Source organism: Chiloscyllium plagiosum, chromosome 5, assembly GCF_004010195.1.
Source record: "Chiloscyllium plagiosum isolate BGI_BamShark_2017 chromosome 5, ASM401019v2, whole genome shotgun sequence".
NCBI lineage: Eukaryota > Metazoa > Chordata > Chondrichthyes > Orectolobiformes > Hemiscylliidae > Chiloscyllium > Chiloscyllium plagiosum.
The window spans coordinates 72773625-72801392 of NC_057714.1; the positions used below are offsets into that span (position 1 = coordinate 72773625).

At 42.2% G+C, this 27768-nt stretch overlaps 1 protein-coding gene across 6 annotated transcripts in view; it reads left to right on the top strand.

The window, feature by feature from the left end:
• Positions 1-27768, top strand: part of rundc3b (RUN domain containing 3b) — a 109178-nt gene that overhangs the window by 31536 nt on the left and 49874 nt on the right. For all 6 annotated transcript variants that reach the window (XR_006311720.1, XM_043690335.1, XM_043690336.1 and 3 more), the window contains one exon: positions 297-412. Coding sequence is in view for 4 of the 6 variants with exons in the window: in XM_043690335.1 (XP_043546270.1) it covers positions 297-412 (116 nt within the window). In the remaining 2 variants the exon portion in view is untranslated. The remainder of the gene's footprint in view (positions 1-296; positions 413-27768) is intronic.

A 27768-nucleotide genomic window follows, 5' to 3' on the forward strand; every position in this document is an offset into this window, starting at 1 on the left:
CAGCAGGTCAGGCAGCATCCAAGGAACAGGAGAATCGACGTTTCGGGCATAAGCCCTTCTTCAGGAATGAGGCAAGTGTGTCCAGCAGGCTAAGATAAAAGGTATCTTAGCTGCTGGACACACTTTCCTCATTCCTGAAGAAGGGCTCATGCCCGAAACGTCGATTCTCCTGTTCCTTGGATGCTGCCTGACCTGCTGCGCTTTTCCAGCAACACATTTTCAGCTCTGATCTCCAGCATCTGCAGCCCTCACTTTCTACTCATGTGTATTTTACCTGTATTGTTTTGATTTTGCAGGTTTTCTGTCAAGACTCTAATTGATCGCTCCTGTTTTGAGACCATTGACGACTCGTGTTCAGAATTTACAAACTTTGCAGCTATTCTGGAGCAAGTCCTGAGTCACCGCCTCAAAGGTAACTTTGTCTGCTCCATGCATCAATGTGGGCACAAATATGAATTGCCCAAATAGGTTGCAGTGGTTTATTGTGTAAACATCAAGAGTGGGATCAGGACTTTGTGTGGAGATAAGTACATTACCTTTTGCAACTTGAAGATTGTATTAAAAATTCAGACTGAACAGAAATTGTACTTTGTGAATATAAAAAACATTAACTAGTAACCTTGCTGACATTTTCAAGGTTTTTAAATTTGAGTGAACTTAAATAAAATCCATTTTACTGCTGGCATACAAGAAATGGCAAGTTCTGGGGGAGGTATAGCATGTCAAACACTTACACTGACTAATGACTGGTACCATTCCCAGTTTATACAATGTGTTTTGAACATTTAAGTGTAGGATGTTGAAAAAATACATTTTATTTTTTTTGTTGATTTGGGTTTAAACATTACCCACCAACTCCTGTAAATCATCTAAAATACTGGAGTGTAACTGTTCATGCCTGTGAAGTTACTGATTTTGGCAGGAAGAAACTAGGAGCTGAATAGATAAAGGAGGCCTGAATTATGGCTGTACATATCATAGTCCCAAGTTCTGGAAGAAATTAAAACCAAAGTGGGAAAAGGAATGTCGAAACAGTTAGCAAATATAACTTGCCTGTCCTGACTGAAAAGGTCAGCAGAAAAAGAAAGCAGTTACCTGAATCTGGATGAAGATATCCTCAAGCCAGCAGTAATAACTTGTAACTATCAGAAATGAAGTCCAGTTCCTCTTTGTTAACAAGTACATTGTGTTTGTTACCTTGTTAGTCAGACTTGTTTATACAGCATTTTATTTTTGGGGGAAAACAAAACCAGCCTGATAGTAACCTCTTTCCTTTTAAATACTGTTGTTTTCATGTGTGGTAGGAGAGGGGTTAATTCTATAGTCCACCTATAGGATGAAAATATTTCACAAATAATAAAACTTTAAGACAAATGAGCAGTAGTATGCCACTGGCCCATCGAGACTGTTCCATCATACAATGAGATCACGGCAGATCTGATAATCCTCAACACAACTTTCCTGCCTATTCCCTGTACTCCTTGATTCCTTTTACTGATTTAAAATTTATATCTCAGTCGTGAAAGTACTTTTAAAGATAATGACTCTGCATACTACTTCAGGAAGAAATTCAGTGACTACTCACTGAGACAAGAAATTCCTCTTCCTCTTCCCGACTTTCTTCCTCTTTACCTCCACCTTCTCCCCCCCCCCCCCCCGTCTCTGGGTAACCCCTTACTCTGAAATTGTCCTCTTGTCCTAGACTGTTCCACAAAGCAAATCAACCTGTCCACATAAACTCCATCAAGCCGCCGAAGAAACTTACGTTGCAAAAGGTTGCTTTTCATTTCTTCCAAACTCTAATGAGTACAAGCTCAACTTACTCAACCTCCCATTGTATGAAAAAATCTTGGGGCTGAGATGGAGAAAAAGAATTTCAGAATGTTCTTTTTTTAATATATCAATATGCTGAGGAACAAACCAGAGGGCTGGGTACTGTACATTGAGAAAAGGGTAAATAATCTTGTTGTGTGGTACTTTGGGGAAGAGTGACCATATTATGGTAGAATTCATTATTTAAGATGGAAAGTGAAAGAGTTTAATCTAAATATAGGGAACGGAGTGTATGAGGCATAACTTAGCAAGATAACTAAACTGGTTGACTGTGGGTAAGCAGTGGTTCATATGTAAAGATGTGCATGACTTGCAACAAGTATCCATTCATGGCACAAAAATAAAGGTTCAGCAGGTCTGGCAGCATCTGTGAAGAGAAATCAGTTAACGCTTTCATGACAGGTGCTGGTTTCATTATAACCTGTAGGACAATGGTTCAGTGGTCAGCACTACTGCCTCACGGTACCAGGGACCCGAGTTAGATTCCAACCTCTGGCGACTATGTCTAAGTGGAGTTTGCATGTACTCCCTGTGTGCGTTAGTTTGCTCTGGGTGCTCTAGTTTCCATGGAAAAATGTGCAGATCAGGTGGATTATCCATAACATCCAGGGTTGTGTCGGCTAAGTGGATTAGCCATTGGATATGCAGGGTTCAAGGGATATGTTGGGGAGTTGGTCTGGGTAGGAGGCTCTTTGGAGGGGTTCGTGTGGACCCAATGGGTCGAATGGTCTGCTTCCACACTCGGGATTCTGTGATCACTACTGAGTCTGGCTGTTCAATTTGAAATTTTTTAAAATGGATTTAATTGAATTTACATTTTACCAGCTCCAGTGGTGAGATTTGAACCTCTATCTGAGCTATTCTTTTGTGACAACCCTTAGTTCAGCACACAGAGTCATAGAGATGTACAGCATGGAAACAGACCCTTCGGTCCAACTTATCCATGCTGACCAGATATCCCAACCCAATCTAGTCCCACCTGCCAGCACCCGGCCCATATCCCTCCAAACCCTTCCTATTCATATACCCATCCATATGCCTCTTAAATGTTGCAATTGTACCAGCCTCCCCCACTTCCTCTGGCAGCTCATTCCATACCCGTACCACCCTTTGCGTGAAAAAGTTGCCCCTTGGGTCTCTTTTATATCTTTCCCTTCTCACCATCAACCTATGCCCTCTAGTTCTGGACTCCCTGACTCCAGGGAAAAGACTTTGTCTATTTATCCTATCCATGCCCCTCATAATTTTGTAAACCTCTAGAAGGTCACCCCCTCAGCCTCCAACGCTGCAGGGAAAACAGCCCTAGTCTGTTCAGCCTCTCCCTATAGCTCAAATCCTCCAACCCTGGCAACATCCTTGTAAATCTTTTCTGAACCCTTTCAAGTTTCACAACATCCTTCCTATAGCAGGGAGACCAGAATTGAACACTGGTTAGGCTACTTTTAGAATACAATGTCCTGTCCAGCTGCAACATGACCGCCGAACTCCAACACTCAATGCAGTGACCAATAAAGGCAAAGACCAATCAAAGCAATGTAATGGGAGTCATCTGCAAAGCTTTCCTGGGTAATATTGTATTAAATCTAGTAATCTGGGTTGAATTGCCAACGCTTCCTTTGCAAACATCATCCACTTCCTAAGCATGAATATTTTATTTTTATTCAAAGTCACAGGGCAAAGGTATGCCCTTGCAATGTGCCTTAATTGAAATCACAGGAAACCTCTTTGCTGCACAGTGTGATTTATTTTTCAATTTGTTACAGCAGTGATATTATGACTGGTATAATTACCAATTGATAAATTAGGGGATAATGTTTTTAGTGACATTGAACTCTCAATGAGGAGAAACTGAATTGAATTTTCCCAAAGCTTTTTTTAAAAAAATGTAGGATCCATAAAACTGTTGGAGAGATGAACCCATCTCCACAAGGCTGGCTAGACTTTGGGCAGCATTTATTCCATTGAGTTAGCAGGTGCCTAAAACATCCTAAGAATTTGGGGTAAGCTACATTGCAATGCTGTCCTTGAAACAGTTGATTTGCTGATCAGCAATTCTGACTTCTTTCTACAAGACTTGTCAATGGAAGACCTGCATTTATGTTTAATGAAATAGAGCTTCCAGTGAAATAAAACTTTAAAAATCAGTGTAGTTTCAAACAAATTTTATAACTGACTTGAAGTTACAGTATTGAGTGAATCATGGCTAATTTACGTGGAATTTTATTTCCATGGCTAATGTACTTTGTCTTATTTTAAAATATAAGCTTGAGGCTGTTCATCTTCATTAATCATGCACAAAGACAGTTTTCTCCTATTCTTTTCATGTAATAGCAATTTATCAGCTTGCTTAATCCAGGTGATGTGAAGGTACTGAAGTTTGGTCCTCTAATTTAAGGAAAGATATTTCACTTTGGAGGCAGTTCAGAGAACCCCTTTGTCTGGAGGGGTTGCCTTAATGAGCAAAGGTTAAACAAGTTTGGACTCTCCTCACTAGAATTTAGATTGGGAGGTGGTCTCATTGAAACAGAGGATTCTGAAGGAGCTTGACTGGGTAAATGCTGAGAGCAGGGTTCCCCTTATGGGAGAGTCTAGGACCAGAGGGCACAGTCTTAATAAAGGGAGACCAATAAAGAAATGTCTTCTCTCAGGGTTGAGAGTCCTTATATATATTTAAAGCTGAGAGATTCTTGATCAGTAGGTGAATCAAGGGTTATGGGCAAAAATGCTGGAAAGAGGAAATGAGTGTTGAATCAGCCTTGATTCTATTGAATTGAGGGGTCAAGCGGCCAACTCCTGTAGCTATTTCTTACAGCCTTCTGGTCTCATTAATCCACAACAAGGTCACAACCATCTCATCTCAAATAATGCTGATTTTGCTAGTGCTGATCTTGCCAAGCACATGCCCTGTGCAATGTAGCCTGTATGCCTCTAAGTCTTTTTGATCTGTACATCCTTGCTTACTATGATCTGCTTGTACTGCTCATAAGCAAAGCTTTTCACTGTGGCTCAGCACATGTGACAATCAATCAATCCCTTTTGCTTAAAATAAGCAAAGTGTATTTTTTGGGCCTGTTCAGTCATAGAGATGTACAGCACAGAAATAGACCCTTTGGTCTAATTCATCCATGCCGACCAGAGTATCCTAACCTAATCTAGTCCCATTTGCCAGCACTCTGCCCGTATCCCTCTTAAACCCTTTCTAATCATATACCCATCCAGATGCCTTTTTTAAATGTTGTAATTGTACTAGCCTCCACCACTTCCTCTAGCAGCTCATTTCATACACATACCACCTCTGTGAAAGTGTTTCCTCTTAGGTACCTTTCTATCTCTTTTCCCTCTTGCCCTAAACCTATGCCCTCATGTTCTGGATTTCCTCCATCCCAGGGAAAAGACTTTGTCTATTTATTCTATCTGTGCCTCTCATGATTTTATGAACCTCTATAAGATCATCCCTCAGCCTCTGACCCTCCAGGGAAAACAGCTCTAGCCTATTCAACCTATCTCTATAGCTCAAATCCTCCAACCCTGGCAACATCCTTGTAAATCTTTCCTGGACCCCTTCAAGTTTACAACATCTTTCAGATAGGAAGGAGAAAAGAATATCATGCAATATTCCAACAGTGGCCAAAACAAAGTCCTGTACAGCTACAACATGACCTCCCAACTCCCGTACTCCATACTCTGACCAATAAATGAAAGCACACCAAATACCGTCTTCACTATCCTATCTACTGTGACACTTGAGCCAGCACTCCAAGGTCTCTTTGTTCAGCAATGCTCCCCATGACCTTGCCATTAAGTGTATAAGTTCTGCTAAGAATAGCTTTTCCAAAATGCAGCACCTCACATGTATCTAAATTAAACTCCATCTGCTGCTGCTCAGTCCAGTGATCCATCTGATCAAGATCCCATTGTACTCTAAGGTAACTTTCTTAGCTGTCCACTATACCTCAATTTTGATATCATCTGCAAACTCACTATCTATACCTCTTATGTTCGTATCCAAATCATTTATATAAATGATGAAAAGCATTGGACCCAGCACCAATCCTTGTGGCACTCCACTGTCATGGGCCTCCAGTCTGAAAAGCAACCCTTCACACCACCCTCTGCCTTCTACCTTTTGAGCCAGTTCTGTATCCAAATGGCTAGTTCTCCCTGTATTCAGTGAGATCTAACCTTGCTAACCAGTCTCCCATAAGGAACCTTGTCAAACTCCTTACTGAAGTTCATATAGATCATGTCCACCGCTCTGCCCTCATCAATGCTCTTTTGTTACTTCAAAAAACTCAATCAAGTTTGTGAGACAGGATTTCCCACATACAAAGCCCCAGTCCTTGCCTTTCCAAATACATGTACATCCTGTCCCTTAGGATTCCCTCCAACAACTTGCCCACCACCAATGTCAGGTTCACCGGTCTATACTTCCCTGGCTTTTCCTTACCACTTTTCTTAAATAGGGGCACCACGTTAGCTAACCTCCAGTCTCCCAGCACCTCACCTGTGACTTTTGATGATTACAAGTATTTCAGCAAAGTGTCCAGGAATCTCTTCCCTAGCTTCCCACAGAGTTCCCGGGTACATCTGAACAGGTCCTGGGGATGTATCCACTTTATGAATTTCAAGACATCCAGCACTTCCTCCTCTGTAATATGGACACTTTTCAAGATGTCACCAACTATTTCCCCACATTCTACATCTTTCATGTCCTACACTGTAAAATACTCATTTAGTATTTCCCCCAACTCCTGCGGTTCCACACATAGGCTGCCTTATTGATCTTTGAGGGGCCCTATTCTCTCCCTAGTTGCCTTTTTTTTTGTCCTTAAATGTATAAAATCCCTTTTGGATTCTCCTTAACCATATTTGCTAAAGCTATCTCATGTCCCCTTTTAGACCCCCTGATTTCTCTCTTACTCCTCCTGCCTTTATACTCTTCTAAGAATTCATTCAATCTATCCTGTCTATACCTGACATATACTTTTTTTTAACCAAAACTATAATTTCTCTAGTCATCCAGTACTCCCTGCACCTACCAGCCTTTCCTTTCACCCAACCAGGAATATTCTGTCTCTGGACTCTCGTTATCTCATTTTTGAAGGCTTCCCATTTTCAAGCCGTCCCTTTACCTGTGAACATCCGATCCCAATCAACTTTTGAAAGTTCTAGCCTTCCTCCAATTTAGAACTTCAACTTTTAGGTCCGGTCTATCCTTTTCTATCACAATCTTAAAATTAATTGAATTATGGTCACTGCCCTGCCTTATTTCCCAAGAGTAAGTCAAGTTTTGCACCATCTCTAGTGGGTACATCCACATACTGAATCAGAAAATTTTCTTGTACACATTTAACAAATTCTTCTCCATCTAAACCCTTAACACTATGGCAGTCCAGTCTGTTTGGAAATTTAAAATCCCCTATCAGAGCCAACCTATTATTCTTACAGATAACTGAGATCTCCTTAGAAATCTTTTTCTCAATTTCCCTCTGACTATTGGGTGGGGCTGAGGGGTGTATAATACAACCCCAGTAAGGTGGTCATCCCTTTCTTATTTCTCTGTTCAACCCAAATAATGTCCCTGGATGTATTCCCAGGAATATCCTCCCTCAGCACAGCAGTAATATTATCCCTTATTAAAACGCCATTCCCCCTCCTCTCTCGCATCCCTTCTCATCTTTCTTTCTATAGCATTTGTATCCTGGAACATTAAGCTGCTGGTCCTATCCATCTCTGAGCCACGTTTCTGTAATTGCTATGATCCCAGTCCCATGTTCCTAACCATCCCCTGAGTTCATCTGCCTTGCCTGTTCAGCCTCTTGCATTGAAGTAAATGCAGTTTAGTCAGTCCTACCTTATTCTCTGCTTTGTCCCTGTCTGCCCTGACTGTTTGACTTGCTCCTTTTTTTTTCTCTACTGTACCAGTCTCGGATTGATCTCTTTCCTCACTATCCCCTTGCTGCGTCCCACCCCTCCCCAGTCCCCAACCTTACTTGTTTAAATCCTCCTGAGCAGCTCCAGCAAACCTCCCTGCCAATGTATCAATCCCCTTCCAATTTAGGTGCAATCCGTCTTCCTTGTACAGGTCACTTCTACCCCAAAAGAAATTCCAATGATCCAAGTATATGAACCCTGCACTAGCTCCTCAGCCACACACTCATCTGCTCTGTCCTCCTATTCCTGCCCTCACTAGCTTGTAACACCAGGCGTAATCCAGATATTACTACCTTCAAGGATCTTTTTAAAAAACTCCTGCTTAACTTTCATTGTTCTCCCTTCCTCTCTTGTGTCATTGGTTCTAATGCGTACAATGACCACCTCTGGTCCCTCTCCCCTTGAGAACATTCTGCACCCTCTGAGACATCCTTGATCCTGGCACCAGGGAAGCAAAACAACACTCTGATTTTTTTGCTTCTGGTTGCCGAAGTGTCTGTCTGTAGCTCTGACTAGAGTCCCCTATCACAATCAATTTTGCTTGGAACCCAATGTGCCCCTCATTACGTTAGAGCCAGTCCTGATACCAGAAGCTTGGCTGTTCATGCTACATTCCCTTAGTTTCCAAAACAGCATTATTGTTTGAAATGGGGATAGCCACAGAAGACTCCTGCACTACCTGCCTACCCCTCTACCTTTCCTGAAGTTAACCCATCTACCTGACTGTGCGTCTGCGGCTTTTCTCCCTTCCTATAACTGCCATCCATCACAGCCCCAGCTCTTGTAAATTTCTTAATGCCTCTAAGTGCCCCTCCAACCCATCCATGTGACCTGATAGGGTTTGCGACTAAAGACACTTCCTGCAAACATAATAATCTGTAACGTGGAAACTCTCCCATCCAACAGGAAGAGCATATCATTCTACTAGAGGCCATCTTTGCTCCTTCACAATCTACAGACTCCGAAAACAGCACTGTCTTTTTGCTCTAAAAAAGTGCTCCAGGCTAACTTAGTATTTATAGTTTGTGTTTTATTGAGATCTGTCTCGATTAAATTTTAATAATATAATCAACAAAGAACCCACTCTACTCACTACTGTAGACTTACAGTAAGGTAACACTTAAAAACTGTGTACTTACCTTTGCTGTAAGCTGTCCCACACAAGCTCCTCCAAGATCAGCTATGAAATTCACTGTTTGTTTTCCAAGACTCTCACCTTGAACTCTTCCTCCCTCCTGCCTTCAATTAGCAAGAAATGCGTTTGGGCTTTCCATCTCAGCAACTTTAAAGATGTGGATCCAGAATTACCATCATTAAAAATGAATTTGTTTGGTTGATTACCTGTCATTTATTTGCTGCAAATGTTGTCACCAGAATTTGGTAAGTGTGTGGAAAAGAAAGGAGCCAGCTAATCTTTATAAATGTGGAAGCAGTCCTATCAGACTTGAAACGTTTTTCTCATCATGGATGCTATCAGATCTGCTGAGCTTCTCCATCATTTTCTGCTTTTATTTCCGCTTTCCAGCATCCACAGTATTTTGCTTTATTATGGTTTTGTAAGTGGTGGTCATTGCTACTTGCTTAGCTGAGTGATATAAAATTGGGTGTTATCAGTTCTACCTCTGAACTGGTAACTATATATTGGGTGATTTTAGCTATTCAGCTGTCCAATTTCTGCTGGGTGGACAGCTAAATTTCCTGTCTGCAAGTTGAAATGGGTTGAATTTACTTGCTGTGTTAGAAATGGATATCTCTGCACCTGCTGCTGCCACCAACCTGCTTACTCCATCGGTTTTCTTGATTTTAAAATACTCAGTTGACTGATATCATAGAATCTCTACAGTGTGGAAATAGGCCTTTTGGCCCAACAAGTCCACACCGATCCTCTGAAGAGTAACTCATCCATACTCATTCCCTGACCCTATTACCCTACATTTACTCCTGGCTTATGCACCTAACCTACAAATCCCTGAACACTATATGGGCAATTTAGCATGACCAATTCACCCAGCTTGCACATCTTTGCATCGTGGGAGGAAACCCACCCAGACACTGGAAGAATGTGCAAACTCCGCAAACTGTCGCTCAAGGCTGGAATCAAACCTGGGTCCCTGCACTGAGGCAGCAGTGCTAACCACTGAGCCACTGTGCTGCCCAAAGTATGAAGTGATTTCTGTTCATCCTTGTCAATGAATTGCTTCCTCAGTGCATGGCTGACTTTGCTCCTTCGTCAGTTAAATGTCAGCACACCAGGATAAAAATGTATTTGAACTTTGTTTCTTTACTTCATGGCCCTAGTATTTAGGGCTGGTGCAAGGTTTGGCACTGGAATGGGGTGAAGGGAGGGAATTGACTATAATGATGGGTGGGATTATGCATGGGGGTGCTGGAGGGGTTGTCATGGGGAGTACTGGTGAAGCCACGCCCTTTGAGAGGAAGTTAATGTTGTTCTGGGGTTGCAAGGCTCTGTGCTAATGTGTTTTTGTTAGCTACTGAGCAATGGTCGTGTCACTTCATCCAAATATGGGGCCAGCTTTGCGACCGTTTGTAAAACCTGAGAATAAAGAATAGGACTTTTGTATGTTTAGTATTCACAGTAATAATGCCTGAGGAAGATTAATGGGCTAAAACCCACTAAATCTGGATGAGCTCACTGTAGGAGGAAACAATCAGCGATTATTAATTCCATTTCAATAATGAAAACCCACCACTCTCTCCTATAGAGCACTGATTTTGTTCTTCAAGCAAAATTACTTTTATTTTCCCCAAACTGTCACTGTCTTTTATTCCATTAACTCAATGCTTGTTTTGTCTTTTGCTTTTCAAATGCAAGGAAAGGTAAATGGGCTGTATCCACTGCTAACCTGTCAGCCAAGATAGGAGGATTTTTTTCCCTGCCCCCAACTTTTGAATTGGCTCTCAACAATCTGATTGATTGTCATATACGTATTAGCTAAATTGAAAGAGCTCATCTCTTTGAAGCTAGCTGTGAACAGTGGGGTGCAAGCTGGGAAATGTGGAGCTGAGCAACTCAGGCAGTTCCGGCTTGATGAGCAGTGAACCTTTCCATATTATTGCATAGTTCAACACAATATCAATTTATCAACACGATAAAATGTCAATGCTATTTTATTTGTGGAGATATGCTCCTCCTTTGAGCTTCTGTCACCAAGCCCCAAGAACATACTGGGTGGACATAAGTTTCACCTATTCCAATCTGAATTATGACCTTTTATTGCATGGTTCATCCATTTTCTTTGCCTCTGTCTCTGGTGTCTTTTCTCCCTCCCCACTTGCTCACTCATACATGCTCTCATCACCTCATTGTTTAACAACCCCCCCCCGCCCCATTCTCCCCTGGTGCCTGTGATTAGCGTTGGTATAGGTGGGTGGCTGCATTACGTGAATCCAAAACGAGCATTTCAAGAGACTAAAATAAAACCATATAATGCAGATTCTGGAAATATGAAGAAAGAACTGAAAATGCTGGAGAAACTCAACAGATCTGGCAGCATCAGTAGAGTGAGAAACAGCTCTTGTTTTAAGTCCAGTATGACTCTTCGGAGCTTTCAAGAACACTTCTATCAGATGTAATGTTCCTCTCTTCACAAATGCTGCTAGCCCTCTAGTTTCTCCAGTATTTTGTTTTTATAAGACGTGTGTAAGTGGAAATAGGAACAGGGGCCTTAACCCCTCGAGCTTACTATGCCATTCAGTAGACCATGACTGTTCTGCCATTCCTCGCATCCACTTTCCTGCCATTTCACCATAACACTTGATTTCTTGACTGATCAGGAATCTATCTTAACCTCGAATATACACAAGGTCTCTGCTCCCAGAGTTCCCTTTGGCAAAGAATTCCAACCACTTGAGAGAAGAAATTTCTCTTCCTTACAGTTCTTAACTTAGTATCAGAATAAAGGGCACCATGCCCTCTGGTCCTAGACTCTCCCATGAGGGGAATTGTTCTCTCAGCATTTACCCTGTCAAGCCCTTTAAGAATTCTTTCACTCCTCATTCTTCTAAACCCCTGTAAGTACAGTCCAACCTGTTTAAGATTGCTTACAAGCAAAGGCTAAATTCAAGAGATGCCTTGGTGGTGAAATTGGTTTATAAAATGGAAACTTTGTGAAATGATGGCGGTGGGTAGCCTCAGGTAAGTTCCTGTGCTGATTTTGGGAAGTGTGATTTAGAAAATTTTAGATTATACTGCTTGTTTATTGCGAACAAGAGGTAATTGGAAAGATATGTTCTAAGCCAAATGTCTCCAGTTTGGCTGACATTACATTATTATTAATCCTGCCTGCAACAACTGAACCATAATAGTTGCTCAACTCTACTCTCAAGTGTGCTAGCAATAATGGATAAATTGAAATGTAAATTTTTTTTGTGTTAAGGGGGAGATGTTTTACCCTAATTTTTACATCTCGTTCTTGAGATTGAGGCTTTGATGTTTGGAGTACTGTTTGAATATGTGCATTGTTAATAAAGTTTAAACATCCTTGAAGTGATGAGATGGGGTTTAGTGTATTAGAAACTAAAGGCAAAAATTATGCTGTTGCTTGGCAACTATGGTCACACTGCAATACACTGAGACATGGCAAAAAAAACTCCAAATGGAAGGGTGGTCAATACCCATGTGAATACAGGGGACCGTCTAGTGGAAATTCTGGCAGAATGTTGGAAACTGTGTTTGGGGATTCTTTGTTTGGTTTGAAGTTTAAGTAATAGTGAGTTTGGTTTGCAGTTTCTTTTATCGGAAAGATACCGCTGAAAATGCATCTGATGCACGTGCAGAAATTTACTGGAAGGAAACCGGTTGAAGCTGACAGTCTGAGTAAAAAGACATTGTATGGACTTGGTTGTAGATCTTCAATGGCTATTGATGTTTGTTTGTAAAGATGTTTCTTTTTTTTAAAAGAAAAGTGAAGTTCAAATTCTTTTCTGATGTATTTAATGAACTATTTCTAATCTATTTTTGTCTAATGCAGAATTGATCATGTTCGTTTGTTTAATTTTTTTTCCTTTTGGGTAAAGGTTTACTGACGTATGACTGGTGTGTGTGCTTAGTAGTTGTTTTTGTTAAAAATAAAGTTGGGTTCATCAAGCCAGCTCTCTAGGATTTGACTTGTCCAGTACTAATACCAGCTAGGATCATTATCTCCTACATTGCTAATTATGTTACCAAACTTGTAATTCAGAGCCTTGAGCTACTGTTCTCAGATTCTGGGTTCAAACTACATGGCTGGTGCTGAATTTATGTTTTTTATTAAATTGCATTCAACCTGAGATTCAAGGATGGAGTAATGGCAAACATGTAACCATTGATAATTATTATGAAAAACCATTGAGTTTGCTAATTTTTTTTTTAAGGGAAGGAAATCTGCCATCCTTAGCTGACCTGGTCATCATATGACTCAAAGAGAAAGTGAGGACTGCAGATACTGGAGAGCCAGAGACTAAGTGTGGTGCTGGAAAAGCACAGCAGGTCAGGTAGCATCCAAGGAGCAGGAGATTCAATGTTTTGGGCATAAACCCTTGATCAGAAATGGTCAAGGTCTTATGCCCAAAATGTTGATTCTTTTGCTCCTCGGATGCTGCTTGACCTGCTATGCTTTTCCAGCACCGCACATTTTGACTCTGCTGTGGGTCTGAAGTCATACATAATGTGGTTGATTCTTAAGTGCCCTTTGTATTAGCCGAGTAGACCAGCAAAGTATACAAACCACAAGGTTTATATTAAGGAATTAAACTGGATGGATCTCCTGATATCAACCTAGGAGCCAGAAATGCCAACGCAATCTCAGCCCTTGCAACTGTGCAAAGTCCTCCTGTATAATATTCAGGGAGCTAGTGCTAAAGGTGGAAGAAATGTACAGTAGACTCAGGCTGTTATGTAAATCGTGGTCATACTCATGGAATCATACTATACAAACACCAATATATTACCTCTGAGTATGACCTGTCCCATGGGCAGAGGTAGTTGAGAGTGTGTTGCTGGAAAAGCACAGCAGGTCAGGCAGCATCCGAGGAGCAGGAGAATCGATGTTCCGGGCCAGATGCTGCCTGACTTGCTGTGTTTTTCCAGCAACACACTCTCAACTCTGATCTCCAGCATCTGCCGACCTCACTTTCTCCACTGGCAGAGGTAGTGTGACTGATATGTTAGGAAGGAGTTGCCCTGGACTCCTCAACATGGATTCCAGACAACATGAAGTCTTGAGGCATTAGGTGAAAGATGGACAAAGGCACCCCCCTGGTCACCACCTACAGACCCCTTCAGTTGATGAATATGGACTGTTTGGCCACTTGGAGGGATATCAGAATGAGGGCAAGTCTCTATTTGACTGAATTTTCAGTAATCTGCTTGTCACAGACACATCTGATCCATGACAGTAGCAGTGAACACTGCTCCATCCTTAGAGATGAGGTCCCATCTCTACATGAAGGATGCTCTTGATTGTGTTGTGTGGCACAGTTTACTTGTTTGTGGGCATTGCTGGTGAGGCTAGTATTTATTACCCTGGAGGAGGTGAGACTGGTGAGCTGCCTTCTTGAATCACAGCAGGGAATTGTTTTTTGGGGACCTCCATAGTGCAGTGAGGGAGGGTTTGAACCTAGTGGCAGTGAAGGGAAAGTGAGAGATTTCCAAAGGGGAAGATGTGTGGCAAATTGCTGACGATGTTCCTATTCACCTGCTGCTCTCGACTATCAAAGATTCTATTGAAGGAGCTCTTACTCGGTGTGAAATGGGGCAGACTTTGATCAGATCTGGTTACTCAAAACTGAGCATCTTGAAGCACCAGCAGGAGAATTGTATTTGACCCCAAACTATAACTTCATGGCCCACCATGTACTTCACTCTCAGTAACATCGAACTGGGTGATCAAATCTGGCTCAGTGCAGGAAACACGCCAGGATCAGACCTAGGGTATGTCTTTCATGAGGTCACCCTGGTGGAGCTATGGTATAAGCCAACTTGCATGCCAAATGGTGGGAGTGGCATGCAATAGGCTTAAGCAATTTCACAATTGACTGATCCAATCAGTCCTGCCGTGTCCAGTGGTGGTGGAAATTGAGCAACTGGCAGGAGGAGGAGGAGGCTACCTGTCCTCAGCAGTGGAGCATCTCTGTGCAGCAGTGCAAAAGACAGGGTTAAAACATTTTTGTCCAGTTTCAACCAGAAATTCCAAGTGGCTGATCCATCCCTACCTCTGAGACCCTGAGCATCACAAGATGGTCTTCATCTGTTGCTAAAATGTGGCATAGGAAAGGCACAGCAGGTCAGGCAGCATTGGAGGAGTAGGAAAGTCGACATTTTTGGATCAGGACCATAGAACGTAGAACATTTACAGTGTAGTACAGGCCCTTCGACCCTTTATGATGTGTCGACCTGTGAAACTAATCTGAATTCCATTTTCGTCCATATGACTATCTGATGACCATTTAACTGCCCTTAAAGTTGGTAAGTCTGCTACTGCTGCTGCTACTACTACCCCTTCATCAGGGCTGACTGTTTCCCAGTCTTTAACTAATTTGATTCATTCGATGTGAGATCATGAAACTGCTCATGACAATAGATACTGCAAAGACTATGCACACTGACAACATTCCTGTAGTTGTACTGAAGATTTGTGCTCTAGAACTTGCTGCATCCCTAGTCAAGGTGATCCAGTATATCAGCTACACTGCCTAGCAATTGGAGAGAATTTGGCTTAGTCATACAGCATGGAAATAGACCCTTCTCAGTCCAACTCATCCATGCCAACCAGGTTCCCAAACTAAACTGATCCTATCCCTCTATCTCTCTAAACCTTTTCTTATTCATGTACTTACCCAAATGTCTTCTAAATGTTATAACTGTACCTGCATTTACCACTTCCTCTGGTAGTTCATTCCACACACGAACCATCCTCCGGAAAAAATTGCCCCTCCATTTCCTGGAAAGTTGCCTGCAGTGAAGCAGGGCCATTCTAATGTGGCTGACTACTGACCTGTGAGCCTCCCCTCCACCTCATCAGCAAAGCAATGCAAAGAGTCATCAACAGCATTGCCACATTATACTTGCTCTGCATAATCTGTTCACGGCTCCTGACCTCATTACAGCCTGGGTCCAAATAATGACGAGTTGAACTCCATGCACTAGTTGAGTGAGTGTCTTGCCATAGAGGCAATATTTGGCCAAGGATAGCATCAGGGAGTGTCAGCATAACTGCAGACAGTGGGCATACCCCAGGCCTAGCGTGCTAACCTTTTGCCACGCCACATGATTCCTTTTGCTGTTGTTCTCAGTCTTGATCTCCTGCTTACCAGGTGTCCACTTCCTGGCTGCTTTCTGTGCCTGTTGAAAACAAGATAAGTGTATTGAAGCTCATTTCAGCAGGAGCTGTAGGAAAGCTGAACTTGTGAATTTTCTTTCTGGAAGTCCAATCAGATTGGAGCCAGAAAGAATGCAAGCATAGGAACCTACCTGTTGAAAAGTGAACTTCAAGTGCTCTCCAATGTTTTCCTTGGAAAAGGAAGAAGGGTAGTCTTTCCTTACCCAAATAGATTTCCTTCTGTAGAATTCTTGTTGATGCTCACTTTGTTGTCTTGGTATTGAACAACTGATACTCTGGTCTGTATACCTTCTGTTTGTGGCTTCAGTCACTGGCATTGGCTTAACAAAAAATAAGGTAAATGAGAAATATTACCACTTCCACCTCCGCACTATCCAAGTGCAATGTTTCCAGAAACATCTGCAGGATTGTCCAAAGAAAGCTCAGTGATGCAACCCATTCTGGCTGAATCATAAAGCAATTATAGTCAAAAGCAGATTACAAAATGAGGAGAGATTTGACCATGCTCTGAAGTATGTTTGCAGGCAGGATTTGCTGGTGGTTGACCATTCTTCTGAGTAGTGTTGACCCACTGACTGAGAAAATGACCAGGTTGTAAAAACGATGAGCAGAGCTCTTTAACCAGATCATTGGTAAGCCCTCCTCCATAAATGACCAGGTTGCCATCAGTTGTCTTAATGAACCTTCCACTCTAATTCGAAACACGACAAATACAATCAAACTCTTGTCTGGTGGCAACGTGCCAAGGGCTGACTCTATTCCCAACTAAGGTCTACAAGGCTGGAGATGACTATCTGGTCAGGAGGTTCACTGAACACTCCATTCATGTGAGGATGAGGAGCTAACCCATAAGAATATGAATATCTCCATTATCCACCTGTAGAAGTGGAACAAAATTGACCAAACCTGACAACCATAGAAGAATATAACCCCTCTCTGTCACCAGCAAAACCAGCACCAAAATCCAGCAGAGCTGCTCAGTGCTACATCTTGATCTTCATCAGGATCTATTGCCAGGGACTGTGTGGTCTTTGAACAGAGCTGGTGCTTGCGATTACAGTGCACACGTCTAGGAGAAATGCGACATTTGATATTTTGACACATTTTGCTTTGAAGACTTTGGAAGGTATTTGTAAAGTATAGCTGCCTTGAGACATTCTGACCACCCGTTCTATGACCATCCTGGATGCTGGTGAATCTTCTGACCCATTCCCAGTCAGTAATTGAGTTGACGAGAGCTACATTCACTTTCCCTTTTTAAATGGGGTGTGGGCATTACTGTCTAGGCAAGCATTTGCTGTTTACCCCTAATTGCCCTTGAACAGGCTGAAGCTGCCTCGGCAGCTTCACAGGATGGTGACAAGTCAAATTGCTGTGGGTTTGGAGCCGCATGTAGGCCAGACCAGGTGTGAACAGTTAAGTCCTTCTTCTGAAGGATGTTAGTGAACCAAATGGGCTTTGAAAATTAATAATGTTTACATGGCTGCCATTGTAGCTGGTTCTAATTCCAGAGTTTTAGTTCAGATCTCACCATCTGACTTTGTGGGATTTGAATACGTTTTTGGAGCAGTGGTCTGGGGCTCAGAATTAGCAGTCCTAATGGCAACATCACTATGCTTATGCCTTCCTAATTCTGACTTGCTCCACTCCATGCTTTTCTCCCACCATACTTTCTGATATGCTGTTGTTCTGTTCGCCGAGCTGGAAGTTTTTGTTGCAAACGTTTCGTCCCCTGTCTAGGTGACATCCTCAGTGCTTGGGAGCCTCCTATGAAGTGCTTCTGTGGTGTTTCCTCCGGCATTTACAGTGGCCTGTCCCTGCCGCTTCCGGTTGTCAGTTTCAGCTGTCCGCTGTAGTGGCCGGTATATTGGGTCCAGGTCGATGTGTTTGTTGATGGAGTTTGTGGATGAATGCCATGACTCTAGGAATTCCCTGGCTGTTCTCTGTCTGGATTGCTCTATGATAGTAGTGTTGTCCCAGTCAAATTCACACACACGCAGACAACAAGCAACATGAAATCGACTGGGACAACACTACCATTAAAAGGCAAGCGAAACAAAGAACAGCCAGGGAATTCCTAGAAGCATGGCACTCATCCACAAACTCCATCAACAAACACATAGACCTGGACCCAATATACCGGCCACGACAGCGGACAGCTGAAACTGACAACCGGAAAGCGGCAGGGACAAGCCAATATAAATGCTGGAGGAAACACCACAGATGTTTGGCTTGTCCTATAATGGTAGTGTTGTCCCAGTCGAATTCATGTTGCTTGTTGTCTGCGTGTGTGGCTACTAGGGATAGCTGGTCATGTCGTTTCGTGGCTAGTTGGTGTTCATGGGTGCGGATCGTTAGCTGTCTTCCTGTTTGTCCTATATAGTGTTTTGTACAGTCCTTGCATGGGATTTTGTACACTACATTAGTTTTGCTCATGCTGGGTATCGGGTCCTTCGTTCTGGTGAGTTGCTGTCTGAGAGTGGCTGTTGGTTTGTGTGCTGTTATAAGTCCTAGTGGCCGCAGTTGTCTGGCTGTCAGTTCAGAGATGTTCTTGATGTATGGTAGTGTGGCTAGTCCTTTGGGTTGCGGCATGTCCTCGTTCCGTTGTCTTTCCCTTAGGCATCTGACTAATGTACCTAGCACTATGGGCAATTTAGCATGGCCAATTCACCTGACCCGCACATCTTTGGACTGTGGGAGGAAACCGGAGCACCCGGAGGAAACCCACGCAGACACTGAGAATGCGCAAACTCCACTGGAATCGAACCTGGGACCCTGGCACTGAGGCAGCAGTGCTAACCATTGAACCACTGTGCTGCCCTAGTTATATAGGATTAATAGCTGTGTGCTAATAGTTGCACCGCATCATCAGTGATTCCAGATCACATTGAAACTTTCCACACAGGTTACAGTTGCAGAGATGTCTTGCTTAAACTTCTTGCATATGGTATAAATTGTAATATAAGTTGTTTTTCTTGAACATTGTGACAGAACAGAGTTTCTGACTAACACCCAAGTGTCAATTCAATGCTAAACATCTCTCACCAACACCCCTGCATCATAAGTGGCTGTGTGTTGGCCTTGTCTGCTGGAAGCTGCACTCGCCTGACTTGATGATCTTGGTCATTGTAGTTGTTTTTGGGCCCAGATAACCATGTTGGAAAGGACAAACTGTGCTTTTGCGTTTGTGCTGTGCTGTTTCAGGAAGGGAACTTGAAGCCAAGGGTGATAAAACAACAGCTCTTGCAAACCAAACTTTCCTTCCCCACCCCTCCCCTCAGCATTCTAAAGGCTGGATTTTCTAAGATGACCAGTTCACTGTACTAATTGGAATGGCCCAGTGGTTAGCACTGCTGCTCAGGTTTGATTCCAGCCTCTGATAACTGAATTTGGGTGGAGATTGAACATTCTTCCTGTGTCTACATGGGGTCCCTCTGGGTACTGTAATTTCCTCCCACAGTCCAGAGATGTGCAAGTTGAGTCGATGGGCAATGCTGACTTATCCTGGGTCATGCAGACAAGGTGGATTAGCCTTGTTAAATAGAGTTATGGAGGCAGGGAATGGGAATTGCGTTACATGCTCTTCGAGGGTCAGTACAAACTTAATGGGCCGAATGGGCTCTATCTGCATTGTAGGAACGCTATGTTTTTTTTTCTTTCTTGGATGTAATTTTAACTGGCAAGGACTGATTCAATCAAATTGATTTTTATTTATTTTTCCTCTAGACCATTGAACCTTAATGCCACTAAATGGGCAGATGTCTGATTTTAGAAATTGATATATTCATCATTAAACTTGCATGTATCCTTGGAGACTGACTGACTGACTGGATTCTGGCCGACTGTGCAGACAAGCTCTCAGTTGGATTCTGCTCTAGAGCTTTGAACCTAGACAGTTCCTCTTGGAGATGGATTGCACAAATTCATTTCCCATTGCTTTATAGTGGATTTGAATTTTCAACTAACCAAGCTAAATTCATGCAATAATCTGTGAATCTTTCTGGCAGAAGGAAATGTCTTTGCCTCTTGAGGCTCGGAGAAGAATCTGACTCGTATTTGCCAATTATTGTAAGCAACTTTGAGATTAGAGTGAATTTAGAAAAAAACAACTAAGGTTAAAACAGGGTCTTTATCAGGTAGGCCAATGGGCTGACAAGTGGCAGATGGAGTTTAATTCAGGTAAATGCGAGGTGCTGCATTTTGGGAAAGCAAATCTTAGCAGGACTTATACACTTAATGGTAAGGTCCAAGGGAATGTTGCTGAACAAAGAGACCTTGGTGTGCAGGTTCATAGCTCCTTGAAAGTGGAGTCACAGGTAGATAGGATAGTGAAGAAGGCGTTTGGTATGCTTTCCTTTATTGGTCAGCCTATAGAGTACAGGAGTTGTGAGGTCATGTTGTGGCTGTGCAAGACATTGGTTAGGCCACTTTTAGGATATTGTGTGCAATTCTGGTCTCCACAACAAAGATGTTGTGAAACTTGAAAGGGTTCAGAAAAGATTTACAAGGGTGTGGCCAGGGTTGGAGGATTTGACCGATAGGGAGAGACTGAATAGGCTGGAGCTATATTTCCTGGAGCCTGAGGGGTGACCTTTATAGAGGTTTATAAAATCATGGGCATGGATAGGGTAAAGATACAAAGTCTCTTTGCAGGGTTCAGGGAGTCCAGAACTAGACGGCATAGGTTTGACGTGAGAGGGGCAAGATATACAAGAGACCTAAAGGGCAATTTTTTCATGCAGAGGGTGGTGTATGTATGGAATGAGCTGACAGAGGAAGTGGTGGAGGGTAGTACAAGTGCAACATTTAATAGCCATCTGGATGGATAAATGAATAGGAAGGGTTTGGAGGGATATGGGCCAGGTGCTGAATTCTATAATGTAACTGTCTAAAATCGTGAAGCTGGTTGTCAAACTCCATTTTTACTCACTATGAATGAAGTTGTCTTTAGATGTTTAATATGGTAGCAAAGATAGGAGAGTATAGACATGGAAAAACACTTGAGTTAATGGCATTTCTGGCATTGACTCTAGTTTTCTTGTATGAGCCAGAAGGCTGTGCATTTAATCTCCACTTTGAAATTTGAGCAAATAATCCAGACTGGTGCCTTTTTGCAGTAGTGAGATGTATGATGGAGTAAAAGATTTGCTCCCACTGGTTGGGTGCGTTAATTCATGTTATCCACCTAGGTTGAGGAGAATTGTGTGAACATTGCCTCAAATATCTAAATATAACTTGCAAGATTGGTACAATGGGCAGGGAGAAGATAAGCAAGGTAGTTGGAGAAATGTAGAGAGAATGCAAAATGAAATATCTGGGGTTGAGGTGGGTAAAGAGCAAAATAAAAGGGTTAAGCAGACAAAGTATGAGTAGACTGAAGAATAAATGGAAAAGATGGAGTTTGTGTGAAACATATTCAGGAGCGTAGAAATACAGTGATAGAAAGCTTTCTTTTATGGGGAAAAGGAAATCTGAGGTTTTTTTTGGTGAGTTCTTGTGATGGGTATCAGCTTGGGTCTGAATGGCTGAGCATATGCTGACCCTTTTTAATGTGGTTTACGTGTAAAGATGCATTAGATAAGCTGACAGATCAGGTATGGTAGTGGCATACAAGGATGTTAACCCCACCATATAGCATCCTCACTGTGAGTGAGTGACTGGAGGGGAGAGAAGCCTACCCTGCAAGTTGGAAAAAGTGATGCTGGAGATGAGGTCTGTGCAGTGTGTTCATTAGTAGAATAGCTCAGCCTGAATTTCTTTACTGCTATCAAACAGGTGAGAAGTAACATTTTGGCTGAAACATGGTGAGATGCGGAAGCAGGAAGTGATGAGGGAAAGTTGAGAAGTGGCTTCCAGGCTTGAGTGTGAATATAATTGTTATCTACCACTATTGCAGTCAGTCATCAACTAACTAATAACTTTATTAAAGAAACGAATTGTGCAAGCTTGAAGACTTAATAGAAGATGCATGCAAATTAGTCTAGGAAAACTGATTAAATTGGGTAAAAACCAGGACTGCAGATGCTGGAAACCAGAGACTGGATTAGAGTGGTGCTGGAAAAGCACAGCAAGTCAGGTAGCATCCAAGGAGCAGGAAAATGGACGTTTCAGGCAAAAGCCCTTCATCAGGAATAGAGGCAGGAAGCCTGCAGAGTGGAGAGATAAATGAGAGAGAGGGTGGGTAGGTGTGGGGAGAAAGTAGCAAAGAGTACAATAGGTGAGTGGGGGTTGGGGATGAAGGTAATAGGTCAGAGGAGGGTGGAGTGGATAGGTGGAAAGGAAGATAGGTAGGTAGGACAGGTCATGGACAGTGCTGAGCTGGAAGTTTGGAACTGGGTAAGGTGGGGGGAGAGGAAGTGAGGAAACTGGTGAAGTCCACATTGATTAAATTACCTGTTTTTGCTTCAGAATAACTTGTCAAACATACAACGTTGTTTCCTCATTTAAACATTAAAATATTGTATTTTGGTGTCAAAGACCACATGGTTTGGGTGCAGGGAAGTGTCTCAAATTTGTGAAATTGGCATTGCGTTCAGAAGCTCATTTTAATATGCTGTCTTCACATTTTAACACCGATTTATGTGAGTTTTCATGCACACAAATAACATTAAATTTCAGTGATACAGACACATTTTTCACTTCAATGTTCAGTTCATGTTTTCTTAACTTACTGAAATTTGCCAGTGAATCAAGACAGTGTTAATTATGGGGCCGAAGCTTGCTTCAGTAAATATGCTCACACTTGGTGAGTCTTCTCACTTGCAGATTGGTGATTAAAGATTATATTCACAGACTTTGGCTGAGTGCACTGGCCCTTCTGCCAAAACAGAGTGCATCATTTTCAGAGCTCTGACATCATCTCCCTTTCTGCTCATGCTTGACTTGCATTCTTCTGTAAATGTGCTAAGGACACTTTGAAGGCCAGTCAGTAAATAAGACCTTTGTTGGCTGCTGCTCAACAGCTCATCTTTGTCCATTTTGAGCAGAGTTTAGATCAGGTTGTACCCTATCGGAAGGATGTTGTGAAACTTGACAGGGTTCAGAGAAGATTTACAAGGATGTTGCCAGAGTTGGAGGATTTGAGCTATAGGGAGAGGTCGAATAAGCTGGGGCTGTTTTCCCTGGAGTGTTGGAGGCTGAGGGGTGACCTTATAGAGGTTTATAAAATTATAAGGGGCATGGATAGGATAAATAGACAGGGTCTCTTCCCTGGGTTGGGGGAGTCCAGAACTAGAGGGCATAGGCTTAGGGTGAGGGGAAAGATATACAAGAGACCTAAGAGGCAACTTTTTCACGCAGAGGGTGGTACGTGTATGGAATCAGCTGCCAGAGGAAGTGATTGGAGGCTGGTACAATTGCAACATTTTAAAAGGCATCTGGATGGGTATACGAATAGGAAGGGTTTGGAGGGATATGGGCCAGGTGCTGGCAGGTGGAGTAGATTGGGTTGGGATATCTGGTCGGCGTGGACAAGTTGGACCAAAGGATCTGTTTCTATGCTGTACATCTCTGACTTTATGACCCTCTGACTATAACTTGCCTGCTCCAGTCTTCACCAACTGTTCGTTCTTGTGTGAGAAAGCCAGTTGGAAATGCAACTATTCTTACTGTTCTCATGGACATGTGTCTGAGTTTGTGCACGCTCTCTGAGCCATTGATCTTCTCTGAGGACCTGTTGTCAGCAACCCCACCGATGCATGATGCACCAGTGAAGGCACAGAGATAAAAGACATAGGTTATACCTTGCAAAGTTTTTTTTGAAATTTGTTTTTAAAGTGTCATTCAAGGTGATTTAACAGGATCAAAGTACCGTGTGAGATGTGGGTAGCTTTTATTTAATTGTACCATCCAATAGAAATGCCAAGTCCTATCTCTAACCGTTGGGGATATTGAAAATCTACCTCTCCTGTTCTGCTTGTGCTGTGCTCATAAGCTGCAAGATTGTTAAGGATAACCTTTAATTATCTGCCCCTGCCTGGTTGTTCTATGTTGGTACATGAAGAAGCTATGTGCCTAATGTGGATTGAATTGGTGGATCTTGTAATGGTGTGTGTGATCCCCTTAGTTGCTGTGGTTTTCAACTGCCCTGCTGAAATCATTTAAAGTATTTTCTGCACTGAATCCAGGAATCATCTTTTAGTTTGTGCAGCAAACATCCACTGATGTGGATGAATATCAGTGATAATAACAGTGTATTTATGTGGTGTGTTTAATGTAATCACAGATTATTATAATAAGACACTCGGCCACATTAGATATTGGGGCAGGCAAACAATGACTTTGAACAAAGTACAGTAGTAGGTTTTAAGGGGTATCTGTGAAAGAGGTAATTAAGTTTTTTAAACAGCAATGCAAAAGCAATTTTAGAGCTTGTTGGCCCTGACTCGTGAAGGCATAACCACTAATGGTGCAGCGATTTAAAATAGAAGTTATTGTGGAACTAGAGGAGGGCAGGTATCTCTGGGTTGTTGGGCTGGAGAAGGTTACAGAGACGTGTAAAAGGGAGGCCACGATGGTGAGATTTAAAACCAAAATTTTAAATAGGTTTTAATGGCTGGAAGCCAGTGAGCACTTGTAAAGGTGCAAGACATTTAGTGAGACTCAGGATGTGGCAAGCAAAGTTTTTTGAATTGCCTCTGCTTAGAGAGAATGGAACATGAGAGGCCGAGTATGTATCAGAATAGTCAAGTCTACAGGTAAGAAAGACCTGAATAAGGGTTACAGCAGCGGTGCTGGAGTCAGGTAATGGAATTCAAGTGGAAATAAACTGACTTAATGATGGCACATTGTGGTTGGAAGCTGAACTTGGGTTAAATATGCCACTGTTTGTGGTGATGTGGAGGGGCTGGTGTTGGACTGGAGTGGACAAAGTTTAAAAATCGCACAACACCAGGTTATAGTCTAAACAGATGGTTTTTTTTTTAGAAGTACTAGCTTCCAGAGTGCAGAGTGCTTCCAAATAAACTTGTTGGTCTATAGCCTGGTGTTGTGATTTTTGACTGTCAAAAGTCTGATTCAGGAAGTGGGGTTGAGATACCAGCAAGTGAAGAGTTTGAGGGTCTTGTAGAAGCCCGAACAATAGGTGAATTGTGTAAGAAGTCTAATGAGGTCAAAGTCAAACCCGACATATGGAACAATATGCTACATTTTCCAACTAGGTTCCTGCTGTTGAGATGAAACTGTGAATAAGCACTTCGCTGCTGCCTAGCAACAGGGTATTATTGCTTGCTATTGGCCTGACTAAAACTGAATCTTGGCTCATTTACCTACAGCTTCTTAACCTATCACCTGCTGTGAGGAAACTAGACGTTGCTAATTCCTGACCCAGAAGTGTGAACAGGTACCTGATACACAGCCTGCTCCCCTAACGACTGCTGGTGTCTCAAGGTGTTATACATCACCAGCCACATGCAGCCCTCATCCATGGGCAATGGCATCAAAAACCTGCCAGCCTCCCAGGACACGCGTGGCACATGTGTGATCCACTTGCTGGACACTTCTGCACTTTACTGCTGCATCTCTGGGCACACTAGCAAAGATCGTTACAATTCTGTTGCAAGGACACTTTGCACAAAGGCAAGCACTCAGTTCACACACTGGATTAGGAAGCATCTCTGGGCTGTTTGTTCACTGTTTGCTCATGTTGAACCTTTTTTGTATTTTATCCCCTAACCCCACTCCCACCAGCTCAAGCTATTGGGCTGTCAGTGCTTTTGTTTTGTTTGACTTAGACACAAATCCAAGGAGTATGTCATGGTTCAGAGCAGCCCTCAAATCAAGTCCAGGGCGAGACACTTCATTCATGTCCTGGCCAAAACAAAATAAAGGATAGCCTCTGATACCAGTGTAGGGACCAGGACATGGTTAATCAGCCACTTGGAGTCGTCACTGTCAGGATCCTCTCCTCGTAAGGAGTGAGCAATTAAATTGTCAGGCAGCCCACCCTTCTTGGCTCTTTCTATCCAATATGGGACTGTTATCTCCTATAATAGAAAAGGAGGCACTGAATGAAATGAAAATGGGAGGCACAGCTGTCAGTGCTCAATTGCCCCAAGTGAGTGAGTTGATGGTGTTGGGTTTTGGGGTGGGTGAGAATGAGTGAAGGAAGATGTATACAGTAGCAAGAGTGGTAGATCATAAGTCTTGATGGGAGGTGGGTACAATAGCAGTGAGTGTGTGAGGTATTAGAGGGAAAACAATAGCACTCCGCTGTGACTGAGTGGAGGTGGTCAGTGATCATGTTTCTACACTACCAGGCATTCCTCCAGGTAGCCGAGACTGCATGGACATGGTGGCGCACACTGTCTGAACTGGCATGGTCTGGCGTTATGGCCTTGACTTTCCCTGGAACAACAATGTTTGACCCTCCTCTGTATCACATCATGCACCAGGACTGAACATTGTAAACTCAGCTTTATAAACACTTTAATCAATTATAACCTCCGGTTTCTGGCTAGGCATTTACAAGGTCAATGCTTTTTTTCAAAATGTGATTAGGTCACTTGTTTCTGAAGACAAATTACCTTTACAGAACTGAAAGCCATCTTGCTCGTTTTAAAATTTTTAAAAAAATTTTGAATAAATTTCAAATTCCTGAATTATGCACTTTATTTTATCACAACCTGCAAGTTAAGTTATGGTGAGGTGACTGAGTGAAAAAAAGCTGCTGTTGCACAAATTTCAATTGTATCCAGGTTTCCCTCATGTTCCCAGTCTGTCACTGGAATTAAAATCAGGGTGAACGTTCTCCTAGCCTGTCATATGTCCTAGAACAGACATTTGCTGTATCTTAAAATGTATGTATCATGAATTATAATTTTTTGAATAATTTATTATTGCATTTTCTTTGAAGGCTATTTCACTTCACAGTGAGGGACAGTAATATAAATTTGTAAAGAAAAACAAAATAAAACAAGAATGTAGAAGCTTTTTTTTTCTGACCATATCACCCTTTTTAAAACTAATTTTCTTAGGCAGTCTTGTTTTAATTGAAACTAATATGCCTTTGTCCATCTCAGCAAATTTTGTGTTCGCACAAAGGGAACGTATTTTAATATTCCCTTTCATCACGATTTTGACCTTTCTGCTCAAGGGGAGTCAAAACTGAAGGAGTCTGACACAATATGACGACTCACGTGATCAAAAAAGGAACTTTTTGCAATGAACATTCCAGTGATCTCTCCAATCTCATCTCAAACATGAGGCTGTATTGATGTTGCCTTTGATTCAGTTGTAATAGCATTATGTATTGTAGTCTGAGAAAATGATATTATCTTTTTTATTTAAACAAAAAAAAACACTCTCAGCATAAAGGAAATTAAATCTAGGCTGGTATTATGAAATTTCAATTGTTACACTCCTTTTTTAATCTAATTGACGCACATTCAAAGTATCTCATTTATTGTTCTGGCATAAGTCAAATCTGTCGCAGGCAAATTGAGCTTTCAGCAGCTTGTGCTATCTCCCTAAATCATGACCAAAATCTGTTGCTCTGCTTCATTTAACACGGTTAACTGTACAGTTTTCTTTCCCTTTTTGTATTGCAAGTCTTTCTACTTTCTCTCCTGAATTTCTCCCCAATATTATTACTTTTACTGCAATGTGAATTAACATCTGAGCCATTTTATGTAAGCCCTGATGAATAAACCAGGATATACACAGG